Source organism: Onychomys torridus, chromosome 2, assembly GCF_903995425.1.
Source record: "Onychomys torridus chromosome 2, mOncTor1.1, whole genome shotgun sequence".
In the NCBI taxonomy this organism is placed as follows: Eukaryota; Metazoa; Chordata; class Mammalia; order Rodentia; family Cricetidae; genus Onychomys; species Onychomys torridus.
This window is the reverse complement of record NC_050444.1, coordinates 84,099,716-84,125,342: the sequence shown is the minus strand read 5'-3', so window position 1 is coordinate 84,125,342 and position 25,627 is coordinate 84,099,716. Positions and strand designations below refer to the sequence as shown.

The following is a 25,627-nucleotide window of genomic DNA, read 5'->3' as shown; positions in this document are numbered from 1 at the left end:
CTAGCACACAGTACCCAGAACAGAACCTAGCACACAGGAGGTGCTCAACTTGTAATAATTGTTAAAAGGCCTTTGCTTAGTGTAAGTCAATGTAAGGCATTGCGTGTCTGGAGTTTTCAGTTACTATTTAACACACATCCTTCTGCCTATGCTGCTCATATTGCATCAGCCTCTAAAATTTGACAACACCATTCTCTCGTCAACCCCTCCTCTGCCTGGACCCAGCAACTCCTCTTCTCCTTGTACCCAACCCCTCCCATTTGTCTCCCTGATCCCTGAGCCTGGACACCTCTTTGTCACTTTCTAGTCTTGTTTGTTTGTTTGTTGAGAGAGAGGGTTTCTCTGTGTAACCCTGGCTGTCCTGACACTCACTCTGTAGATCAGGCTGCTTTTGAACTCAGAGATCCACCTGTCTCTGCCTCCTGAGTGTTAGGATTAAAGGCATGTGCTACCACCACCTCTGTTCTATTTTTAAGGCAAACAATATTTTTTTCAGCAAGTTCTCCTGAACATCATGGGAGTCTTGTGAGTGATGAGGTATAGTTACCTCAGTGCTGGGTAATAATATCAAGGCTTTCAAATAAAGACTGCTTAAATTATGGCTCAATTTATACTAAGTGGGATTAGAGGACATATAGAAAGGATTTTTTCTCTTTGTCATTCTTATGTTTATGTGTCTAATATATTATATACCTATGTATAATTATGGGGAATGACATACTGAATGAAACATTCAATAAGCTATATAGTTAATAATCTATCTTTTTACATTTATACCCATCCTCTGATTAAGGAGAGAATACTTACATGTTCCTGTAATTCATTTTTAGGAATGGGGGAGGGGGTTGAGGCAGAATCTCATGGAGCTCAAGCTGGCTTTGGACTGACTGTGTAGCCAGAGATAACCTTAAACTCCTGATCTTCCTTGCTTCCACCTCCCAAGCATTGGATTACCAGCATGCACCACCATACCTATCATTTGTGGCTAATCTAATTTTACTCATGATATCTGGATGATTCTTATAGACTGGATCTCTGGTTCACTACCCACATTGCCAGTCTCTTGCCAGATGACACATTTTGCCACATTTTTTCTACATAGTGGAACTCCACTGAATTCCTGACTTCCATGTTTTACTTGTAATACCACATATCCTTTAAGAAAAGATTTCTTAGCCACCTAGATGTCTGTCTTAGCCACTGTTCTATTGCTGTGAAGAGACAAGACCAAGGCAACTCATAAGAACTAAAGCATTTAACTGGAGACTTCTGTACAGTTTCAGAGAGTTAGTCCAGAATCATCATGGCAGCGAGCATGGCAGCAGACGGGCTTGGTACTGGAGAAGTAACTGAGAGCTGCATTCTGATCCTTAAGCAGGGAGAGACTGGATCTGGCATGGACTTAAAGCCTATGCCCAGTGACACATTTCCCCCCACAAGGCCACACCTCCGTCAACCAGGGCACACCTACTAGAGCAAGGTTACACCTCCTGATCCTTCTCAAGTAGTGCAACTCTGATGACTAAACATTCAAATATAAGAACCTGTGGAAGATATTCTCATTCTAACCTCCATGGTGTCTGTGCTTTTCTACTGCTTGACCCCAAGGGCTTCTTCAGAGCTTTAACAGCTGAATGAGAGATTTGCTAACAATATAGTAAAGCACTGATCACAAGTTCTTGTCCACTGAAGACAAAGAGGATACTGAGCCCTCCCTCTGTCCTGATGGATGGGAGCAGAGGTCAGGTAACCAGTGTGGCTGACAGAAGCTTTGGGGTAGGTTGTGAAGTTGCTGGACACTAAGCTGAAGCATTTAAACTGAATTTTATAGATGGGGAGGCACTGCCTTCTGTGAAGACCCCAGCAAGTTGCTTAGCAACTGAATTTATCTGCTGTGTTTGTGTGGGTGTGTTTACAATGTCTACCACACACATTTCCAAGAGAACTTAATTTTATCCACATAAATCTGATGCATTTTTGTAAGTTGCTAATATAAAGATAGGGTTAGGTGGCAATATGTATAAGAATGAAAGGGGAAAAGAGAAAATAGTGTTGGGAGTCTGAAATAAGAAAGTCACCCAACAGAATAAATTTAGCTTTGTGATTCTTAGCAATGAAAGTAAACAGTTATGAAAACAATCCAGTAGATTGTGTAGTTGTCTTTACTTGAGAAAAAGATTCTGTTGTTTGTTTTTTAATGTGTTTTGGGAGGTGTGTAGTTTCTTGGTGTTATTAACTAAGACATTTACCAACTTGTTCCCATGTAAACAATGGTGAGAATTTCATCAATAGTTTTGGGGTTTCCTTATTTCTCAGGGTGATTAGAAAGAAAGCCAAGGCTCACCGCCACCTGAACTACTCTTTGGAGAAAAAGTCAGGAGTTTGAACTATCCCAATTATTTCTCAGCTCCAGCTCCAATGAAAATGTATTCACAGATGGCAAGATAACTCAGCAATTAAGAGCACTTGTTGCTCCTCTAGAGAATCCAGGTTCAGTTCCCAGTACCCACATGGTATCTTGCAGCCATTTATAACTCCAGTTCCAGGGGATCTGATGTTTTTGTCTGACCTTCATGCACAATCAGGCACACATGTTTTTCAAGGTCATACATGCAGAAAAACACTCAGACATATAGGATAAATATATCTTTAAAATTGTTTTAAAATAAAGTGTATTTACACACATGAGCTTAGAAGCATGCCATCCTCAAATCGTCCTAATTATCTCTTGGGTTGAATGTTCTGATTAGATGATTTGGGGAGAGAGAGGAGACAAATGCACATGAGTACTATCTGTAGCGAATGGGAATTCCTGATTCTCATTCCCCAAACTAATGTCTGCTCTAGATTTAGACAATACTGAACTAGAGAGCAGAGACACTGTATATGATTTTAAGCATTAATAAATTGTGAGTAGAGAAATCCACTCAAGCACTTGTTTTGTGGCACTTTCTACCTGATGGGCTAGAACCAGACCTCTTTCCTTTTGCTTCTGAGCTGAAGGATATTGACTCTACCTCTAGTAGTGTTAGATACTCTTCTTAGTGCTGTGACAAAGTACCAGACAAGAAGCAACTGCAGAGAGGAAGGGTTCATTATGGCTCTAACTCTAAACTTTGCAGTCCATCCTTGGTGAGAAGCCTTGGTGTTAGGATCTGGAGGCAGCTGGTCACATTGTATCCACAGACAGGAAGCAGATAATGAACAGGAATGAGGGGGGCAGGCTATTGAAGGCTCCAGAGCCTTAGCAAACAGCACCTCCAGCTAGAGACCAAATGTTCAAATATATGAGCCCATAGGGGACACTTCATATTTGACCCACACTACTGAGTTAACACTGGATGCCTACATACTAGAGAGACTTTTTAGTGCTGAAGACGAAATCTAAGGTCTCAGCAAGTTAGATAACTGAGATATATTTGAATATCTGAATGCTAGATTAGTATCAAACATTATAGCACTGTGCTGTTCATTAAGCATTTTCAAATTATCAGCAAATTGAAGGAAATACATAAAGTCTTCCCATGGGTTTTCAAAGGCACTTTCATATAGGTTATAGGGATTGATGGTCCTGAAAAATGGTCAAAACATTTACAAAACATGAAACAGTTGAGTGTGAGGCTCAAAAAGGAAAGTCTGTCCTTCAGGTTACCAGTGTATCTGGCAGTGGTCAAGGCTATGATGAGTTCTGTTGCAGAGAAATATCTGTTTATTGTAAAATACACACATTTCCATATTTTATAGAGTTAAGATTAAAATAACCATTTACCAATGATTTTGACAGAGTTGAAATGATATTCTTTTGTTTTTCTTCCCTAGTGTGAAGTGCTAGTGTTTCTTATAGATGTACAGAGTAGATAAAGTCTACTATTGAATTAACCTGGAATGTTCTGTGGAAACCATCATGCTTCCCTTCCCCCTTTCCCTCTTCCCCTCAGTACCCTTCCAACTCCCTTCTTCCCCCTTCCTGGCTCCTCTCTTCTCCTTTTCCTTCTCTTTCCTTGGCTTTCTTTCATTTTTTTCCACAAAGGACTTCAGCACATTACTTCCAAAATATTTTTTTCTACAAACTTCCTTTCTTCTTGAAGTAAAACCTTTGGATCCAGACTATCCAAAGAAAAACTTTAGAGGTCTTCCTTTTGATTAACATTGGATCAACTCTGAGACTCCCAATAAGAGAGGCTCCTGTAACACTAACTAGTGGGAATAGGACTGGTGAGGTCTGAGGCTACTGGCCCTGCCAAGTCAGCTAAAAGGAGCCTGCTCCTCTGTTACCATCATCACCAGATTCTAAGCTCATTCCCATACTGGTCCAAGTCTCTGGTGTGCATTTCCTTCAGTTCCATTTAACCTTAACTTTTCTTTATTTTCCATCTTTCTGTAAGGATTTGGTTCTCTTCTTCATTTTAAGAACTACTTTCTAGTTTATGTATTTCAATAAATAATTTTTATTGGCCCCATAAACCACTGAGGAATGATGGAATAAGCAATACAGAAATCACAAAAATAAAATTTTAAAAGTATGCACTTTGAGAATTTGACTGTTTTCTATAGGTTCTTATCTTTTTTGCTTTTAAAAAAATCAAGATGATTAGAGAGGATAATTTATGCTTATGTGGAAAGAACATTTCATTTGGAATGAGATGACCAGTGTTGAGTTCCTAGTTTTTCCAAGTAGTCATGTGACCTTGGTCAAAGAAGTCAGTTATCCCAAGCCTCAGATTTTCAATGGCAATACAAGAATAAAAGGGCCCATATCTCTGCATTACTATGAAGGTTAAATAAACAAACATGCTGTTTACCAGACACAGAGAAAGTTTTATGGGGCTCTTTACAAATCCCTATGCAGCTCTATAATCCCTCCAATGTGATGAGCATATTAAAGGAAGCACAGTCATTTCTTTCAGCTAAAATGCCCGCTCTGTGTCTCTACCTATTTTATGTTTTGCATTTGGCATATGTATAAATATATAATTTCATGCAGATCTTGGCTGTTTTCCTGTGGGCCTACGCTCTTTCAAATTTCTGTGAGAAAAACCTCCCTGACAACAGAATGTTCTAAAGAAGCCGTATAATTATTTGGCATCATACAGAAATAAAATTTAAAAAGAAAGCAACAGCTAAACAGACCTTCACATAAATCTTTCTGTGGGCTAAGGTGCCCAGAGGGAGAGAATTGTTCACATTTCAAAACTCAGAGGATCATTTGCCTTCACGAATCTGGTTTTTTGCCTTGTGTCTATAAGGGTCTTACAGAGCTTACCCCAGGCCATTTTGTTTCCTCTCTCTCTTCTTCCTTTCTTGCTGAGCCATAATCCTTTTCTACCCAAAAGCAAAAGAGAAGTCCCTGGAATCTGCAGTTTTGATGTCAAAATTGTGCACATCGACTCACATCCACATACAATCAGACAAAGCTTAAGGTATGACAGCCTGGGTCCACCTGCTAACACCATGGTTGAGTAGATCCTTCTTGTCTCTGATCCTTAGTTTTCTCATTTGACAATGGAAGCAAGGTGGTAACCCTGTATGAGGATGAAGCTCCTGCTGTTGGTTTTCTAGTGCATCCCCACAAACTTACTGACTAAGAACAACACAAGCTTGCTACCCTACAGCTCCAACAGTCAGAATTCCTCAAATCTAGGCACTGGCCACAAGAGTTATGTTCTGGAGACTTTAGTAGTCTTCATCTAGCTGCTGGGGGCCAATAGTCTCCTTGGTACTCTTGTAGCTATCACTCAAGGGCTTATTTGACCACAATATGGCTTATTTGAACTCCTGATCTTAGAAGTTTCAGTCTGTGGATGCTTGGCCATGTTGCTTTGGGCATGTCACACACAGCACAGTACATGATTGGCAGGTGAATATGACAGGAAGGAAGGCTACTTACTTCATAGTAGTAGGGAAGCAAAAGAAAGAAAGAAAGGCTAAGATCACAATATCTCACTCAAGGGCATTCCATCTAAAGTGACATAACTTTCTTTCCACTAATCACTACATCACAGTGGTTTCACAACCCATAACAGAGTCAATGACTGGTCAATCACACATTTAATACATCTATTATAGGTTATAAGTAGCAAATCAGGTCATCTACAGAATGTGCATCTGTGTTGTTGTGGATACAGGATTGAGCTTCACACATATAGATGAATATATATACAGTGCAGTTATTTTTCTTACATATTATACATGTTATTTATATATATAATATATAAATTCTTCATATCATTCATTCCTGATGCCCAGCCCATAAGAAGTTCCTAATTTTTTAATTTAATTTAATTTAAAATTTTTTAATTTAAGAAAATTTCCCACTCATTCTATATATCAACCACAGATCCCCCTCCCATAACCCCTCCCATCACTCCTCCCCGTCCCAGCATTGCCCCAAACTCGCCCTTATCTCCTCCTCCAAAAGGGTAAGTAAGGTTATCATGGGGAGTCACCAAAGCCTGGATTCAGTTGACAAAGGACCTAGCCTCTCCCTGATGCATCAAGGTTGAGCAAGGTGTTCCACCATAGGTAATGGGCTCCAGAAAGCCATCTCATGCACCAGGGATAGATCCTGATCCTACTGCCAGGGGCCTCTCAAACAGGCCAAGCTACACAACTGTCTCCCACATGCAGAGGGCCTCGTCTGGTCCCATGCAGGTTCCACAGCTGCTGGTCTAAAGTTCATGAGTTCCTACTAGCTTGGTTCAGTTGTCTCTGTATGTTTCCCCATCATGATCTTGATCCCCATTGCTCATATGATCCCTCTTCCCCCTCTTTAACTGAACTCCTGGAGCTGAGCCTGGTAGTTGGCTGTGGATTTCTGTATCTGTTTCCAGTTATTGGATGAAGGCTCTATGATGACAGTTAGGGTATTCACCAATCTGATTACCAGGGTAGGCCACTTCAGGCACCCTCTCCAATATTGCTAGTAGTCTAAGCTAGGGTCATCCTAGTAGATTGCTGTGAATTTCCCTAGCACCAGGTTTCTCCCTAACTGCATAATGTCTCCCTCTATCAAGATATCTCTTTCTTTGCTTTCCCACTCTGTCTTTCCCACAGATCGACCATCCTGTTCCCTCATGTTCTCATCTCCCATCCTCTCTCCTCTATTTCCTCCCTCACCCCAAGTTTACTCATGGAGATCTCATATGTTTCACCTTGCCAGTGCAATCCATGTGTTCCTCTTAGGGTCCTCCTTATTAGCTAGCTTCTCTGGAGCTGTGGATTGAAGACTGGTTATCCTTTGCTTTACCTCTAGTATCTACTTATGAGTGAGTACATAACATGTTTGTCTTTTGGAGTCTGGGTTACCTAACTCAGGAGGATATTTTCTAATTCCATCTACTTGCCTGCAAATTTCATGATGCCATTGTTTCTTACAGCTGAGTAGTACTCCATTATGTATATGTACCACATTTTCTTTATCTGTTCTTCAGTTGAGGGGCATCTAGGTTGTTTCCAAGTTCTGGCTATTATGAATAATGCTGCTGTGAATATAGTTCAACAGGTGTCTTTGTGGTATGACTGAGCATCCCTTGGGTATAGGCCCAAGAGTGATATCATTGGGTTGTAAGGTAGATTAATTCCCAATATTCTGAGAAGTCACCATACTGATTTCTAAAGTGACTGTAGAAGTTTGCACTCCCACCAACAGTAGAGGAGTGCTCCCCTTGCTCCACATCCTCTCCAACATAAGCTATTATCAGTGTTTTTTAGTGTTTTTTATCTTCACCATTCTGATAGGTGTAAGATGGTATCTCAGAATCATTTTGATTTGCATTTCCCTGATGACTAAGGATGTTGAGCAATTCCTTAAATGTCTTTTGGCCATTTGAGACTCTTTTATTGAGATTTCTCTGTTTAGATCTGTAGCCATTTTTTATTGGATTGTTTGGTATTTCATTGTCTAGTTTCTTGAATTCTTTATATATTTTGGAGATCAGCCCTCTGTCAGATGTGGGGTTGGTAAAGATCTTTTCCCATTCTATGGGCTGTCGTTTTATTTTATTTACCATGTTCTTTGCTTAGGAAGCTTCTCTCAGTTTCAGGAGGTCCCATTTATTAATTGTTGCTCTCTGTATCTATGCTACTGGTGTTATATTTAGGAAATGGTCTCCTGTGCCAATGTGTTCAAGGCTACTGCTTACTTTCTCTTCTATAAGGTTCAGTGTGGCTGGATTTATGTTGATGTCTTTGATTCACTTGGACTTGGGTTTCATGCATGGTGATAGATATGGTTCTATTTGCCATCTTCTACATGTTGACATCCAGTTATGACATCTAGTTACATACACACACACTCACACACACACACACACACACACACGTATGCACACACACACATATATATATATATATATAATTACATATTACATATCATTCAGCACATAAGAAGTTCCTAAATTTATATTTTGACAAGAAGAAAATGGGAAAGGAAGGAAGATTCAATTACAACTTTAGTAAATCTGGATCTAGAGTGAAGCTAGAGGCCAGATTTAAAAGCCATAGAAAATGCAACTGACTTACTATAGGCAAATGACAACACTCATAACAAGTATAATGGGTGACACACTGATTTGCTACTATATGAAAAAAAATGCCATATTATACTGTCTCTAAGTAATCTCTAATTCTCACATATCAGCCTCTTGATGAGGGCTGCAATTATCCTCATTTAATAAATTATGACACTGAACCTAGGAAAGTTAATAGACTTGATCAGGTCATATAGATGGTGATAGCACAGGCTCGATGTGAGCTCAGGAGTAATTAGCTCCAAAATCTGAATTTGATACCTGTGTTTCCCTTAGGTAAGCCAGTGTGAAATCTCAATGAACCTTCCAAAGTAGATTATACATGCTCCCCTCTCAGACTGGGATCCTATATTATTATGAATTAACAATGAAAAGGAAACAGATCTATTTGGAAATTTAAGAAAAACAACAAAACAAAAACATCCTGTCTTTTGGGCTGTGGAGATGTTTCAGTGGACGATATGAGTTTAAACTTCCAGAACCTACATAAAGCCTGGCACAGTGTTGCCTGTCTGTATTCCTACTATCCTTACAGTGAGGCATGAAAGAGAATCTCAGAAGTTCAAGGGCTTGCTATCCTGGTATACACAATGGCCAATAATATGAGGCATTCTCTCATGCATGATAGGGGGTGCAGATCAATGCCTGAGGTTGTTGTTCTCTCTCTCTCTCTCTCTCTCTCTCTCTCTCTCTCTCTCTCTCTCTCTCTCTGTCTGTGTGTGTGTGTGTGTGTGTGTGTGTGTGTGTGTGTGTGAATGGGAGGAAGGGGAGGGGGAAAGGGGACAGCAGAGGGGGAACAGGAACAGAGGAAGGGGAGAGAATAAGAACATACCTTCTAAGTATCACTCAGGTATGAAAAACAAGTCAAACTGAAATGACCCTCCTTAGAATAAAGAGGTGGCATGGAGGCAGAGCTGCAGTCAGGAGCCCAATAGAGTTTGCTGAGGAGCAAAAAAGGTTGAAAATAAACAAAGCATCTGACTCAAGGATTTGGGAAAAAATATAAAACAAAATAAAGAAAGCAGCAGGAAATAATTGATACAAATAAAAGACTAAGTAAATGAAACAGAACAAGGAAAAGATACATCAATAACATGCAGAACACTTGTTCAATGGGGGAGGTATCACAAATAAATACATTAGAAATGAACAAACAGGGAAGAAAGGACAGAACTGTAGTCACACAAAAGGTAAAAAGATTTAATGAGAATATGGTGCACAATGTTATAGCAACACATGTGGAAATCTTGATAAAATGTATTATATCCTTAGAAAACATATATTCCAAGTTGAAGTCATGAATATGTAGAAAATCCAAATAGGCAGAAAATGTAGAAATAAGAGAGCTAAATATGTATAACTAAAGAAACAAAAAGGACAGTTCTCCAGCTTTGGCTAAAACCCTGACACTCAAACCTGTGACCACACACCCAGGAAATCCTATTGCACATATTAGAACTAATAAGTTTGATTGAACCAAAATCAAGTCACAAAAATTAGTAATAGCTTTGCTCCAATCATAGATAACTAACAAGAAAATGTAAGTGAAAAGTGATCACATTCTTCTTTCTAGTCGGCTGTTTTGTCAGTTTGACAAAGGCTGGGATAATGTGGTAAGAAACAGACTCCATCAGTTTGGCCTGTGACCGAGTCCCTGGGGCATTTTCTTGTTTTTTGTTTGATGTGGAAGGGCCTATCCCACTGTAGATGATGCCATCTCAGGGCAAGTGGTCCTGTAGTATATACAAAAACAAACTGAGCAAGCCATGGGGAGCAAGCCAGTAAGCGGTATCCTTCCTTCCATGGCACTTGCTTCAGTTCTTGCCTCTAAGGCCCTGCTTTGAGTTTATTCCCTGACTTCCCTTGGTGATGGAGTATGACCTAAGTTGAAAGCTGAAGTAAACCCTTTCTTCCCCAAGTTATTTTGGTCATAGTGGTCTGTCATGGTACTAGAAAACCTAACTATGGCATTCCTGAAATGTCGAAGATTAGGATAATAGAACCTTTAACTCTTTTCACATATAAGCACAAGACATTTTCTCAGTGCAGTAGCTCTGTAAGTCAGGGACTTCATTATAGATAAGCAAAAGCGGTGCAGAGAGGGTAGGCAGTTTGTGCAAGGTTACACAGCTCCTGAGAGGAAGAACCAAGATAGAAACTTTGTTGGCCCATATCCAAAAATATGCAAATTATATAATTATAAACGTGAAAGCATAGTGTCTCCCATAATCTCTGTGAATATTCCTATAACAAAAAGAAACTTACAATGAAAACAATTTGAAAGTTTAGTGTTTAAAAATTTGAAAGTTTAGTGTTAAAAAAAAAAAAACTTGATGAATAGGCAAACTGTTTCTAAATTGGAGGACTCTAAATCATGATGCTACTGCAATAGTTAGGATGAGATAAGCTTTCTTGCTGTAACAAATTAACCCTCCTCCAAACCAGAAGCATGCATAAACATGTAATCTCTTATTCGGCAGCTCTCGTCCATTATACAGTATTTATCAGTAACATACAGTCTCCAAATAAGTCATAGGAAGGGAGAGGGAACCTAAAAAGCACAGGATACTTTGAACAGGTTAAATCTAGCAATGACTCTGTTTCATGCAGATACACTGTAAAGAATACAATGGCAGGGTTCCTCCACTCAGCTATAAGGGAAGCTTATATTTATGCTGTAGAGCATGCCCAAGAAGAGACATAGTGTAGAGGGTGAAAGATGTTTTCTCTGACACGATAAAAGCAATCTCCAGCACAAAACTGTCTTATCAGGGGCTGGAGAGATGGTCAGTGGCTAAAAGCTGCTCCTGCAGAGGAAGTGAGTTTGATTCAAAGTATTCGTGTTGGATGGCTTATTTTATTAATATAGAGATATTAGATAGAAAATAAACTCAACTGTGCATGCCTTCTGTACATTCATACTTAGTATATAATAAAAATGACATTTTGAGTTACTTGGTTAATGGATAGACCCTTCTGGTGATTGTCTAGCCAGTTTTTAAGTTGTTGATTTCAAAGAACTAATTCTGGAGGTGTAGATTAGAAACCAGCATATCATAGAAATGTTTGGAATTCGTAAAATATAAAAAGAAAGTGAAGTAATTACTCCTACTACACACAAAATAAATTACATACATAAGAGGTAAGATGGGAAAATGTTAAAATCACTAAATTAATGTGCAAAAAGACAATTGTATTATCCTGTGGCTTTCTAAACATTACAAAAAAACCCTCAGTTCACAGAGGTTTTGTGATATGAAAATCAAGATTAAAACACAAGCCTAGAGTAGAAGAAAGTCTGAAAATGTATGGACAGTAAGGAGTTACCATCCAGAAAACACACAGCGCATGTACATACCAATGAGGAAGGGACTGATATCATAGCAGGAAATGGTCAAAGCACAAATATGATCCACAGAAAGAGAAATAGAAAGGGCTGTTTCATCAGGGAACTGTAAATCCAAAGAGGAATGAGTTATTTTTCCCATCTCAGAGTGACAATAATGAACATAGATGATATAGAAAAATCAAGTCCTCATTTATCAGTGATGGGATTGTAAACTGGTAGAGCCTTTACAGATGGCCATTAAGTAGATCTATCAAAATTTTAAAATTCATAAACCATTGACCCAGCAATCCCTCTTCTAAAAATCTGTCTTACAGAATACATACATGTGCACAGTGATATATCTACAAAGATCTTCATTCTGGCAGTATTTGCAATAACAAATAGCCACAAATGGCCAAAGTGCCCATCAATAAAAATTAGTTAAAAGCATTATGGTACATTTGTACTGTGCAGTGCCAAATAACCGTTTTAAAGAGAGATCCATAAGTCACTGGCTTGAAAAAAAACATCTCTAGCAACAGGTATAAGTGCATAGCTTATGAAAATGTATTGTAAATTTTTATGCATACAATTATATGTTTGTGTTTGCATATCCATGTATATATATATATATATGTATGTATGTATATATATATATATATATACATATATATATTCATATAGAAATGTGTACTTAAATGAGTTGGAAACATTTTACTAGGATATATAACAGATAATAGTGATGGCATGAATACAGGAAGTATAGAGTAGGAAACAAAGTTTCACATTTTACTTTACACATTTTGATTCTGTTTACACATTTACCACAAGCATATATTTAATCACAGTTTACATAGGCATTTGCGTATATGAATGTGTAAAGAAAGATATACAGAATAAGTCTCACCTGGTTTACTAAGTAAACCATTTCTTCAAATTGGGAGCCCTTTGTGATAACAGGCACAATTAGATTTTATGGAGCATTTGCTATATGCTCTGTACTCTGGTTTCCATTCAGTTCACCTCTGTTGAAACTGTGTTGAGGAGGATTTACTTATAACTAACAGATGTGGAAAAGATGGTGGGTAGGGAATTGACTTCAGCAAGAATCCTGGATGAGGCCTCTTTTAGGAAGCTCTCTGCTGAATTTGGAGAGAAAATTGTGACCTTTAGATAGATCACCAAAGCTTCAACACAATACACAGGACAACTACGGGGAAGTCACCAAAGAGTGACAGCTTGCTTTATGCATGAGAATATCCTGGCTTTTCACTAGAGTGATCTTGAGTCAAATTGTCAGTGCAACGTGTGCATTTTCTGTTCAACTACCTTCCAAAAACATAGCTACATTTTCCAGCATCATAGCTGTATTTTCCATCCAAACAACTCCACAGAGACTAACTTGCTCCTTTGAGTGACTCAGTCATCTTACAGCCAAATTTAAGTAATCTCCACTGTCTTTGGAAGGAAATAAAAATGAGAGAGTGCATGCTGCATGATGCTTCAAATGTAACATTTTAATCAGGCTCAAGTGTAAATAGAAAATGCAAGACTTGGGGAATACTAGGCTTGCAGAAGATACTTGGTTACTAAACATACCTTGAACTTGAACGCCAACTTTGTCCCTTATTATAATGAGCTTCGTCTTTGAATCTTTCTTTTGCTAATATGTTCAATAGGGTGTTGCTATTAATTTTACTCATTGTGTTAAAATGAATATATGAATTTCCCAGTGGATAGGACAGGCTTAATGCATAGAACCATCCCCATGATGGCTACTCCTGTAATGAACTTGATAGCTTCATTGAAATCTCATTTTTATAGTTGACATACCATGTGACTGAATAGTATTCTAGTGAATTATGGTCAAATGAAAGGGGCTAGCTGGGGACTAAAGAAGTTAAGTGACTTCCTTGTGCTCATAAGCCCCCAAGCAGCAAACAACACATTTGCCTGAGTCTCTCCAAGTCTCCAAGTCTCTCTTGTCTGATTGTTAATTTATGCACAGGTACTCTGTATATATAATTACAAAAGAACCAAGAAATGACATATATTCAAATATTGCTAGTTTCTGTGTTAGTCTTCAGATATGGAGACCTCCATTCCCTTCCCTCTACCTCTCCTTCACCTCAGTGCTCCATCATTGTGTAAGAAAACCCCTTTCTACTATCAACATCTTTGAATTGGAAATCTTATTTCCACTCTCCATTCAGATGTCTGTTTGGTCCACAAAGGAGCCCATGCCTGCTTCAAAGACATGTCAAGGGCTCATCTGGCTGTCAGACACTGAGAGACCAGGGAAGACTGCTAACACTGATAATTGAGCAGAGGTTGCTTCTGTAGCTATGTGTACTGTCCGTGATCCTGATGGGTCACCTTTGTTACAAGGGCAATATAAACTTTAACTTTCTTACAGTATTCAACCTTGGTTGACAGATACACTGGGAATAGATTCTTATTTGAGAAACTAGTTGATAATTCCCTGTGAATTGGTCTGTCATGCTTTTTAAATATGCATGTTCATGGAAAATTGCTTTTAAATCTACTTTAGGTATGGGTATGCATGCCAGTGTCCCCCTCGACTCCTTTACAATGTCACAAATGACTTTCCTTGAATTTGTCTGTTTTCAGGATTAATGTGCTTCTCTCCAGACACTTGTACCCTAGATAGATTTCAGCCAAAATAGCTCTCTCCATGCTTAAACTATTACCTGTTTTTAGGCAAAGGTAGCCCTGGTTTCAGGTCACTTCCAGTGGGGGCAGCTGGCATGTAGTGTTAACTCTCGGCTGTTTTGTCATGCAGTTGTGTGGAAGAATACAAGCTGGCTCCAGATGGGAAATCCTGTCTAATGCTCTCAGATGTCTGCGAGGGACCCAAGTGCCTCAAACCTGACTCCAAATTCAATGACACCCTCTTTGGAGAGATGCTGCATGGTTACAACAACAGGACCCAACATGTAAACCAAGGCCAAGTCTTCCAAATGACCTTCAGGTATGGAGTAGATGCTTGTTTGAACATTTACAGTCACCAGGGCAGAGTAGTCTGGGCTGAGGGAGGAAAGGATGGGCAGGGTGGTACAGAAACCTGTTATGTTGGCTAATACCCTCCAAGGAGTTAGAAGTCATCAAAATATATTCTGTGAGATACATTTCCACTGACTTAAAACTTATTCTACCTTTCCATTCTTCAATGGCTATATACGTATTTTAATTTCAACCTTAAATCATCCTCAGTACACCTAATGGAATTTTTTAATTTAATTAATCTCCCAGTGTATTTAAAGCTAAGTGTGCTATAAGTGTTATTCTAAAATTTCAAAAATAAAGACATGTAGTGAATTAAAAAATAAAAATGGTATCATCTAGAAACATTCTGCATTAACATTTCCCAAATGTTCCTAAAACACTTGTCTCCCTCACTATCCACATTTTCCCTCTCTATTTATCTACACATGCTCCTCATATCTCAATAGAGCTACATAGAAAGTATATTTTTACCCTAGTTACATGATAAAGTTTTTTTCTGTGTCAGTGATTCAGTAGTATGTGGGTAATTAAAAGAAATGCTCATTCAATGAGAAAGAAGAAAACAGTAGCTTGGTTTGCCTGGGTTATACAAAGACTCAGCATTTGGGAATGATTTGAAGGTCTTCCTTGGACAACTGAAGAAAGCAAGGCCATTCTGGAAGGATGAACTGGGATAGAATTTATTTACACTTTCTTAAAGACCTCTAAGAGGGTAGAGTGAGAAGATTTGATCCACATGCAAAAGTAGATTTCCTTAAAACAGCAAAAGGCCCCATAATTTTCACCATAATTCTTGAAAAGGGGTATGAGATATTATGAGCTAATATTATAAAGCAGAGTCCCCCTATCACTGTAGAGATTACAATAATCAGCCACAATCCTTCATCACCACACTCATCATCTTATTAATACAAACGATCTTTGGCCAGTGTGGCCATCTTTCATTAAGAATTAGCCTATGGATCTATTTGCAGCCTTCTACACATTGATATCCAGTTATGCCAGCACCATTTGTTGAAGATGCTTTCTTTTTTCCATTGCACATTTTTGGCTTCTTTGTCAAAAATTATATGTTCATAGGTGTGCGGGTTAATGTCAGGGTCTTCAATTTGATTCCATTGGTCCACATGTCGGTTTTTATGCCAGTACCAAGCTGTTTTTATTAGGGTAGCTCTATAGTAGAGCTTGAGGTCGGGGATTGTGATGCCTTCAGAGGTTGTTTTATTGTACAGGATTCTTTTGGCTATCCTGGGCTTTTTGTGTTTCCATATGAAGTTGAGTATTATTCTTTCCAGATCTATGAAGAATTGTATTGGTAATTAGATGGGGATTGTGTTGAATCTGTAGATTGCTTTTGGTAAGATTGTCATTTTTACTATGTTAATCCTGCCTATCCATGAGCATGGGAGATCTTTCCATTTTCTGACATCTTCTCCAATTTCATTTTTCAGGGACTTAAAGTTCTTGTCATATAGATCCTTCACATGTTTAGTTAGAGTAACACCAAGGTATTTGATATCATTTGTGGCTATTGTAAAGGGTGATGTATCTCTGATTTCCTTCTCAGCCTGTTTGTCTATTGTATATAGGAGGGCTACTGATTTTTTTTTTTTGGTTGATCTTGTATCCTGCTATGTTGCTGAAGGTTTTATTAGCTGTATCAGTTCCTTGGTTGAATTTTTGGGGTCACTCATGTATACTATCATGTCATCTGCAAATAGGGAAAGCTTGACTTCTTCCCTTCCAATTTGTATCCCTTTAATCTCCTTATGTTGTCTTATACTCTGGCTAGAACTTCAAGTACCATATTGAATAAGTATGGGGAGAGGGGACAGCCTTGCCTTGTTCCTGATTTTAGTGGTGTTGCTTTGAGTCTCTCTCCAGTTAATTTGATGTTGGCTGTTGGCTTGCTGTAGATTGCCTTTATTATGTTTAGGTATGCTCCCTGTATTCCTGATCTCTCCAAGACCATTATCATGAAGGGGTGTTGGATTTTGTCAAATGCCTATTCTGCATCTAGTGAGATGATCATGTGGTTTTTTCTTTGAGTTTGTTTATATGGTGTATTACATTGACGGACTTTCATTTGTTGAACCACCCTTGCATTCCTGGGATGAAGCCTACTTGATCATGGTGGATAATTGTTTAAGTCCAAGTGGATCAAAGACCTCAACATAAATCCAGTTACACTCAACCTGATAGAAGAGAAAGTAGGAAGTAGTCTTGAACGCATTGGCACTGGAGATCACTTTCTAAATATAACACTAATAGCACAGACACTGAGAGAAACCCTGAGACCTGTAGAAACTGAGAAGCTTTTGTAGAGCAAAGGACACGGTCAACAAGACAAAGTGACAGACTACAGAAAATGGGAAAAAGTCTTCACCAACCCCACATCTGACAGAGGGCTGATATCCAGAATATATTAAGAACTCAAGAAATTGGACATCAAAATGCCCAATAGTCCAATTAAGAAATGGTCTATAGAACTAAACAGAGAATTCTCAACAGAGGAAGTTCAAATGGCTAAAAGACATTTAAGGAATTGCTCAACATCCCTAATTATCCAGGAAATGCAAATCAAAACAACTCTGAGATACCACCTTACACCTGTCAGAGTGGCTAAGACAGAAGACAGCTTATGCTGGAGAGGATGTGGAGCAAGGGGAACTCTCCTCCAGTGCTGGTGGGAATGCAAGCTTGTACAGCCACTTTGGAAATCAATATGGCGCTTCCTTAGAAAATTGGGAATCCATCTCCCCCAAGACCCAGCTGTAGCACTCTTGGGCATATACCCAAGGAATGCTCAATCCTACCACAAGGGCATTTGCTCAGCTATGTTCATATCAGCATTGTTTGTAATAGCCAGAACCTGGAAGCAACCTAGATGCCCTTCAACTGAAGAATGGATAAAGAAAATATGGTACGTATACACAATGGAGTACTACTCAGCAGAGAAAAACAATGACATCATGAGGTTTGCAGGCAAAAGGATGGATCTAGAAAAAATCATCCTGAGTGAGATAACCCAGACTCAGAAGGACAAACACGGTATGTACTCATTCATAGGAGGATATTAGATGTAAAATAAAGATGACTGGACTGCTACACAACTCCAGGGAGGCTACCTAGAAAACGGGACCCTAGGAAAGACATAGGGATCGCCCAATGACAGAGAAATGGATGAGATCTACATGAACAACATGGATGATAGTGGGAGTAATGAAGGGCAAGGTTTGAGGGAAATAAAGGTTAGGGGACTAGGAGATCCCAGCTGGATCAATAACAGAAAGGGAGAACAAGGAATAACAGACCATGATAAATGATGACCACATGAGAACAGGAATAGGCAGAGTGCTGGAGAGGTCCCCAGAAATCCACAATGATACATCCTCTGTAAACTGCTGGCAATGGTCGAGAAAAAGCCTGATCTGACCTAGTCTGGTGATCAGATGGCCAAACACTGTAACAGTTGTGCTGGAACTTTCATCCAATAACTGATGGAAGTGGATGCAGAGATCCTCAGCCAGGCCCCAGGTGGAGCTCCAGGAGTCCAATTGTCGAGAAAGAGGAGGGACTGTAAGATCATGAATTGTTGAGACCAAGATTGGAAAAAGCACAGGGACAAATAGCCAAATGAAAGGAAGTACGTGAATTATGAACCAAAGGCTGTGGAGCCCCCAGCTGAATCAGGCCCTCTGGATAAGTGAGACAACTGAATAGCTTCAACTGTTTGGGAGGCACCCAGGCTGTGGGACTGGGCCCTGTCCTTAGTGCATGAGCTGGCTGCTTGGAACCTTGGGCTTACACAGGGACACTTTGCTCAGCCTGGAAAGAGGGGACTGGACCTGCCTGTACTGAATCCATCAGGTTTAAATGAATCCCCAAGGAAGTCTTGGCCCTGGAGGAGATGGGAATGGAGGGGAGCGGATGGGGGGAAGGTGGGGGCAGGAGGGGGGAGGACAGGGGAACCCATGGCTGATGTGTAAAATTAAAACATGTATATAACAAAACAAAAATTAAGAGTTAGCCTATGTTAAACTCATCCCCACTGTTTTGTGTACCACAGATTCCATTACTTCTCACTATCACTTGGCTGATCTTTTCACCACTATTATAGTTGATAGCAATAATAATTGCCATTAACACTAATTCAGAACATGCCTCAAGTATTTCAGCACTCCATCATCTATTAATGTGTGTAACCCTGTTATTTCCTTTCCACAAATGGGAAACAAAAATTTAAAACAACTTTAAATAAACCCCTTTCTAGAAAATTGGAGATCACAGACACTGCCACTTTGGTAAATTAGAATGCTTTTTGAGTGACCTTACTCTCACTTTTACTATTCAAAAGTTAGTGCCAAAAGAAAATGAGTGACTGGAGTCATTGGCAGGTTCAGAATCAGGTATAAGTCTGATGCCAAATCCTTGGTCTTGCTTTTAATTTATTATAGCTCCTCATTTCCCATTTTAGAGAATGAGAATGGAAATGTGAATTCTGTGGAAGCATTTATCTTTATAGTCATCAAGTGGTCTCTGGGTACCTCCCTTTTCTCAGGTACTGTCTTAGTCACAGTTCCATTGCTGTGAATAGGCATCATGACCACTGCAACTCCTATGAAAGAAAACATTTAATTGGGGATATCTTATAGGTTTTGAGGTTATTCCATTATTGTCATGGCAGGAATCATGGTGGTGCTCAGGCAAACATGGTGCTGGAAAAGGAGAGAGAGAGAGAGAGAGAGAGAGAGAGAGAGAGAGAGAGAGAGAGAGAGAGAGACTGAGCCTGGCATGAGCATTTGAAACCCAAAGCCCACCCTCAGCAACACATTTCCTCCAAAAAGACCACACCTACTCCAACAAGTCCACATTTTCTAATAGTGCCACTCCCTGGTGACTAAGCATTCAAATCTATGACAATATTCGAGAAGGGGCATTTCTATTCAAACCACCACAAGTACCATGCTTCTTATTAAGGATGTGGTGCAAAATGGGACACTATGACATCAGATACCTTAGCACTTAGATGTAGCTGACACAAGGACCTTCTGTGTTTAAACAGTTAACAATGGAATCTACTGCGGTTTGAACAGAGTTTTGAACACACTTCTGTTGGGTTAGATAGCAATAGTATGGTCTAGAGTCAACTGCTGATATGAAGTATCACTTAGCTCATACTTGAAAGAAAATAGAGGTGTTAGCACTGGACATGGTTTCAATGGAAGATAATTATTCTAAGAAGGTAACAAGGTTGCTTGTTTCAGGATATGAGAGTGTTCTTGAGGAGGACAGTGTAGAAATGATGATAGGCGATGAATCCGATGCCCAGCCTGAGGGTGTGTCAGCCAAATCTGCTTTCTAATGAGCATGGGGATAATCTTAAATCATGCAAGGAGGGGAGTATGCAATGACTAAATTGCATTTTTCAACCTCACTGGAGGCTGTGTGGAAAGTAGGTTATGTGTAAGAGTGTGAAAACAGAGGTGTCAATCAGGTGTCTGTTGTGGAAGCTATATGATGAGTGTGTTGGAGGCATCAACTAAAGATGACAGAAATTATATCAGGGAGAAAAGGGAATTGAGAAGAAAATTGAGGTCCAGTGAATAGTTGCAAGGGAAGGGAATAGTTGAAAGAGAATCCAAGAGTGAAAGAAGTGATTGGCAGCCTCAGTGTAAGCTTTAACAGTCTTAGCCTCCAATTCTCAGTTCTTTTCACTGCTCAGGTGTTCAAACCAAAGCTCAATGCACCTTCATTGGAGAGTCTGTGAAAGAAATTGAGAAACTCTCTAGATGAACTATTTCTTAAAGCTGATATTGTACAAAACTAGCTTTCCATAATTTTTACAATTTGTAAAAGTGTCTTGAGTATCATCATGGATAGAATAAAACTGCTTGTAGTACAAAAAGGGAAAACAAACAAATAAATTACCCCTTCCCTTTGAGGAAGAAAATTACAAGTATAGGGGATGACATGCACAATTGAAGAATAAAAGTAAAATTTAATTCATAAAGCAGCATCCTGAGAAATGCTTGTGTTTTCCAAAGAGTAGTTACACACAGACTTTTAAGAGGAAGTAGAAGGAAGAATAAAGAACATTGCTGAGGACAAGGCATGGGAACTGGAGTTTGAAGAAATAGCAAGGAACAGTGCATCTTCAGGGATAGCTACAAGGGCATTTTCTGGTCTAAGAAAGTGTCTGAAAAGTATCAGACATGTAGATTCATGGGAAGAGAGTCAGGGAATGGACCCCAGGTACACTTGCCTACATGTCTCAACAAGCATAATTCTTCTGCCTCTTTGTTAACGGGGGCATTTGTCAGGTGCCAGTTAATGGTGATAAGCACCTTGCATGTTGGATGCTGGTTGATTGATTTCTCATGGTAACTACTGGAGTGCCTGACCCATAAGAAATGATCAAATGAGTTAGTTTCTATTCTATTTTATGAGGATTAACTTAATTCAAATAGAACATTCAAATGGGTACAAAGCTGCTAGATCCTGAGGAGAGAAGAGGCAGAGGATACTGTGTCTGCCCAGAACCAGAAGCCTTCAAGTTTTTCACCATCAAAGACAGTTGTCATTTCTCACCTCCTCCTCCTCCCTCCCCTTCTTCTTCCAAGTAATCTCTGGTCCAGCCTAGAGAGTAGCCAGCAGACACTTCCAACAGCCGTTCTGCCATATGCTTCGTTTCCTGACAACAGCCTAGCCTGAGATAACCATATCTGGACTGGCTATAACATGTCCACGTGACAGTAGAGCTCTGCTTTTTCTCTTCCCTGTTTCTCTCTGCATGACCACATCTGACAGCTGCTGATGGAAGGGTTTCTATTGCCTCCCTTGAAGAGCCCTAAAAGTACAACCTGGATTGCTTTAAAGTGAATTCTGCCTCAGACAAGTGCATCAAGACAGACTCTTTGAGGCCTAACCTTTTGTTGCACAGATGGAGATGTTTGTATGTTAGTATTCACCATGATTTGAAACTTCTCTGGAACTAAAATTGAGATTCCTAACTCTGGGACCACAGATCTCTTTTATTTCAAGTTCTGAAAAAAGAAAAAAGAAAAAGAAAAAAAGAGAGTACACCACTTTTCTTATGTCTTGCCTTATCATGTGAGAGGGGCAGTCATGTGTTCCACCCCCTCTGCCAGTGCACGGTCAGAAGCCAGATGCCATGGGAAAATGCCAAGTTCACTACTGAAAGGATATCTTGGGCAAAGGCCACCTGCAGGAGGCTCCATCTTTCAAGCTGCTGTATGTAGGCTGCAGTCTGTCCCTGGGGGATATATTTATATATGTGTAGAACTGTTTAGAATCCCTGCCAGGACAAGGTTGTATACAACATGTGAGTAGTAAGCACAGTGTACGCCTGTACTGTGGAGTGAAAGGATCAGATGCAGGGAAAGGCGTGCAGAAAAGAGGTCAGACTCACAAAGAAGAGCCATGGAAGGAGAAACAAAGATGGAGACAATACGGCTAAGCCAGAGGTTACTAAAGAAAGGTGACAACTTTGTAAAAGGGCTGGAGATATGATGAAGTAGACAAGAAAATCAGTGAGGGAGTAGGGACAGTCTGAAGGCTGGAAAGGTTTAATTAAAAAAAAGAAGAAATGACAGAGAAAGGACACTGTGCACATATGAAAGTGGAAACGTGTTTTCTTCCAAGAGACCATGACAGGCTCACTTTAAGAGACTGCATGTTTCTGAGAGAGAGGAAGAATCTGGTTCAAATGGACAGGAATGGACATAAAAGCTTTTGGTAAAAATGTCAAGTGCTGTGAAAATGCCAGGAGCCGATGATCTCACATCAGAATTGTCCCTAAACCCAGCCAGTGGTCCGACTTTCTTTCTAATCCCTTTTGCTGCAGTATTGGTCTTAATGACCCAGGCAGAGATGCTATCAGCTTCCTGCTTCCCTTAGCTCTTGATCAGTGTGGGAATCAGCAGACCTGTGGGGGTGAGATAAACTCATAAAGCTGATGGCATTTCATGGGTTTTTTTTTATTTGTTTGTTGTTTTTACTCCAAACCTCTTCTATCCAACCTATTTCATTGCAATAAGGAAGAAAGGTCAACTTGGGTCATAGTTTGTGGAGATTTAGATAAACATCAGTCAGGAACTATTATTGAGACCGGGGACTTAGAAATGGCAGAGGACGGGTTGCTTAAGAACAGGCCTGAGCATATCAAAACGGTAGATTTTGCAAAAGTCTCACAAAAAAAAAAATAAGGCAGCCCCATTGGAGCCAGACATTTCGTCACAGACTTGCACTAATGACCTGTGAAGAACACGGGTTCATGAGAGACTTACTAGAAAGGTAGTCTCCAATCTGGTCTGATTGTCATATGTACTTATCTTATGGCAAAAGAAGAGAGTTTGGGACAAGAGGTGGGATTTCAGAATTCTGCACCCACCCACCCACACTGTGTGAGACAGAAGGGCTCCCTTTAAGAGTTTGAGGAAAGCTGGTCCTTCCTCGTTAGCATTGCTGACTTGCTCCGTGTATGAGGAGACTGAGTTGGATCAGATGGAGTGGCCTCCAAAGCTGTTCTGAACTGTTTGAACTCACAATTTCCTGAGAGATGGTTAATTATATATTCTATTTCTGGATCTTTCGTTTTCTTTACTCTCTTTCCTTTTTTTCCCCTCTTTAAATATGTGTGTAGCTTTTGTATGTCTTGTCTTACATGGCATAGTATATTGTTTGATTTTTTTCAGTTCCTCTTATGAAGTGGCCATCAATTTGACTTCACAGAAGGAAATGAATGTATGTCAAAATGCACTAGTTTGTGCCTTCAAAACTATCAATTTCAAAACCTCAGAGATGGGTAGGACAGTGTTTCTGTGTCAATTGTATTACATTTCTCACAGAATGACAGGGATCCTAGTCATTCTGGTATTTGGGAATCTGGTCTGACAGAAGAATCATTATGTACTTCTGTGAACCCTGTTGTAGAGATGGCAGGCATGGGAACATCCAACACCTGGAAATAGCACTGAGTTCATGCAGAATCTTATGTGAGAGGTGGCATTTGCCTAAGATTTCTACTTAATTATGGATTTGCCAGCCTCCTGTAGTACCTGGGCTATGAAATAGGTACCACTATCATTTAATTATCACAACAAAAGAAAGCAGACATTAGTATTGTAAATATTTCTTAGATATGGAAGGGAGCTTGACTCTCACAACTTACTACAGTAGTGAAATGATTTGGTTCCTGAGGTTTTAAAAACAAAGTTGACTATATATATATATATATATATATATATATATATATATATATATATATATATATATGGGTATATTTTATATCTAAATATGTATATATTTAAAGCCACATATACATATGTCAAAATGCACTAGTTTGTGCCTTGGGAAAAATTTTAAAACCTCAGTGATGGCTAGGAAAACATTTCTCTCTCTCTCTCTCTCTCTCTCTCTCTCTCTCTCTCTCTCCTCCCTCTTTCTCTTGTGTGTATAAATAAGTATATATGTGTGTGTATGCATATATGTGAAGTACAAATATTGAATGTACCTGAATCAGTTTGGGGGTAAGTTCTTGGGCTAGAGTCATCTTCTCAACTCCCACCCACCCAATGTATGTATTTAATGAATTCACACACACACACACATATGTAAATGAATGTACATATATTAATAGATGCACACACATACTACAAATGCACAAGTATATCACTGAGCGCACACACATTAATGAATGCATACACATATTAGGAAATGTTAAGTGAAATTGTCAAGACAGAAGCAGAACCGCTGCCTTTTGTGCTGTGTGCATCTGTGGGAGGTAAACCTGTGAGCTTGCTAGTGGGTTAGTTGGAAAGAACAAAAGTTCAGTGCTTCCTCCTGGAGTGCTGAAGACAGCCTTGTTTGGGAAAAACAAATCTTTAAATGTGTTATTTCATCTGTGACTCTTTTGTTTTTGTGTGAATGTCCTGCAGTGAAATACATCTCAACAGGAATGTGGGACTGAGATGGAATATATATGATGAAATTTGATGTTGCATAGTGGTGGGTTACTCCCTTCCCTCCAGCATGATATTGAAAATATTAGATGATGCATCTAGCCATGGCATAGGTCACCATGAAGGAAGGTCCATGGAAACAGTGAGGCTTGCTGGGCTGCACATCAGTTGTGCTCACTTCCTGCTTCCCTTTCACTATTAATGACTTCTCATATCCTCAGATCCATTTTAATTCCCTTGTTCCTAACTGATATGGTAAAAACATGTTTTTCTCCTCTTTTCAATGTCTGTCTGTGAGTAACATAGGTAGATATTTCCCCCATGACATGTAGAAAGAGTAATGAGCTCCTGAATCTGTGACCCCACTTTCAATAGCAAGATGTTAGACCACAATTTAATTCTCAGTAGAGAGCATAGCTGCTTAGAAAGTGCCTGAAGATGAAGGATTCTTGTTCTTGCATTTGACTGTCTGAAATTAGGCTCCACATGTCAAGGCCCAGGGCACCAGAGAACAATGGAGTCCTACAGAAACTCTTTCCCAGAACTCTCTCCCCATTACAAACTACAATAACCAACTACAGAGAACATTTTTCAGTTTTCAGCCCCAGGGCAAATAGTTTTCCCCTTCTACCTGATAGGCCCTCAGATCATAATTCAGTGAGGTTTGTCTGGTGTCCATCCACCCTGCTCACACTGATAGGCGCAGGGATACTCAGATATCAACTCCAATGAGGGAGTCATATATATGAAGGAAGCTTCTG

At 39.5% G+C, this 25,627-nt stretch overlaps 1 protein-coding gene across 1 annotated transcript in view; it reads left to right on the top strand.

The window, feature by feature from the left end:
* Astn2 (astrotactin 2) overlaps nt 1–25,627 on the top strand; it is a 935,232-nt gene that overhangs the window by 575,180 nt on the left and 334,425 nt on the right. The window contains exon 12 of the mRNA XM_036178556.1: nt 14,660–14,848. Coding sequence (XP_036034449.1) covers nt 14,660–14,848 — 189 coding nt within the window. The remainder of the gene's footprint in view (nt 1–14,659; nt 14,849–25,627) is intronic.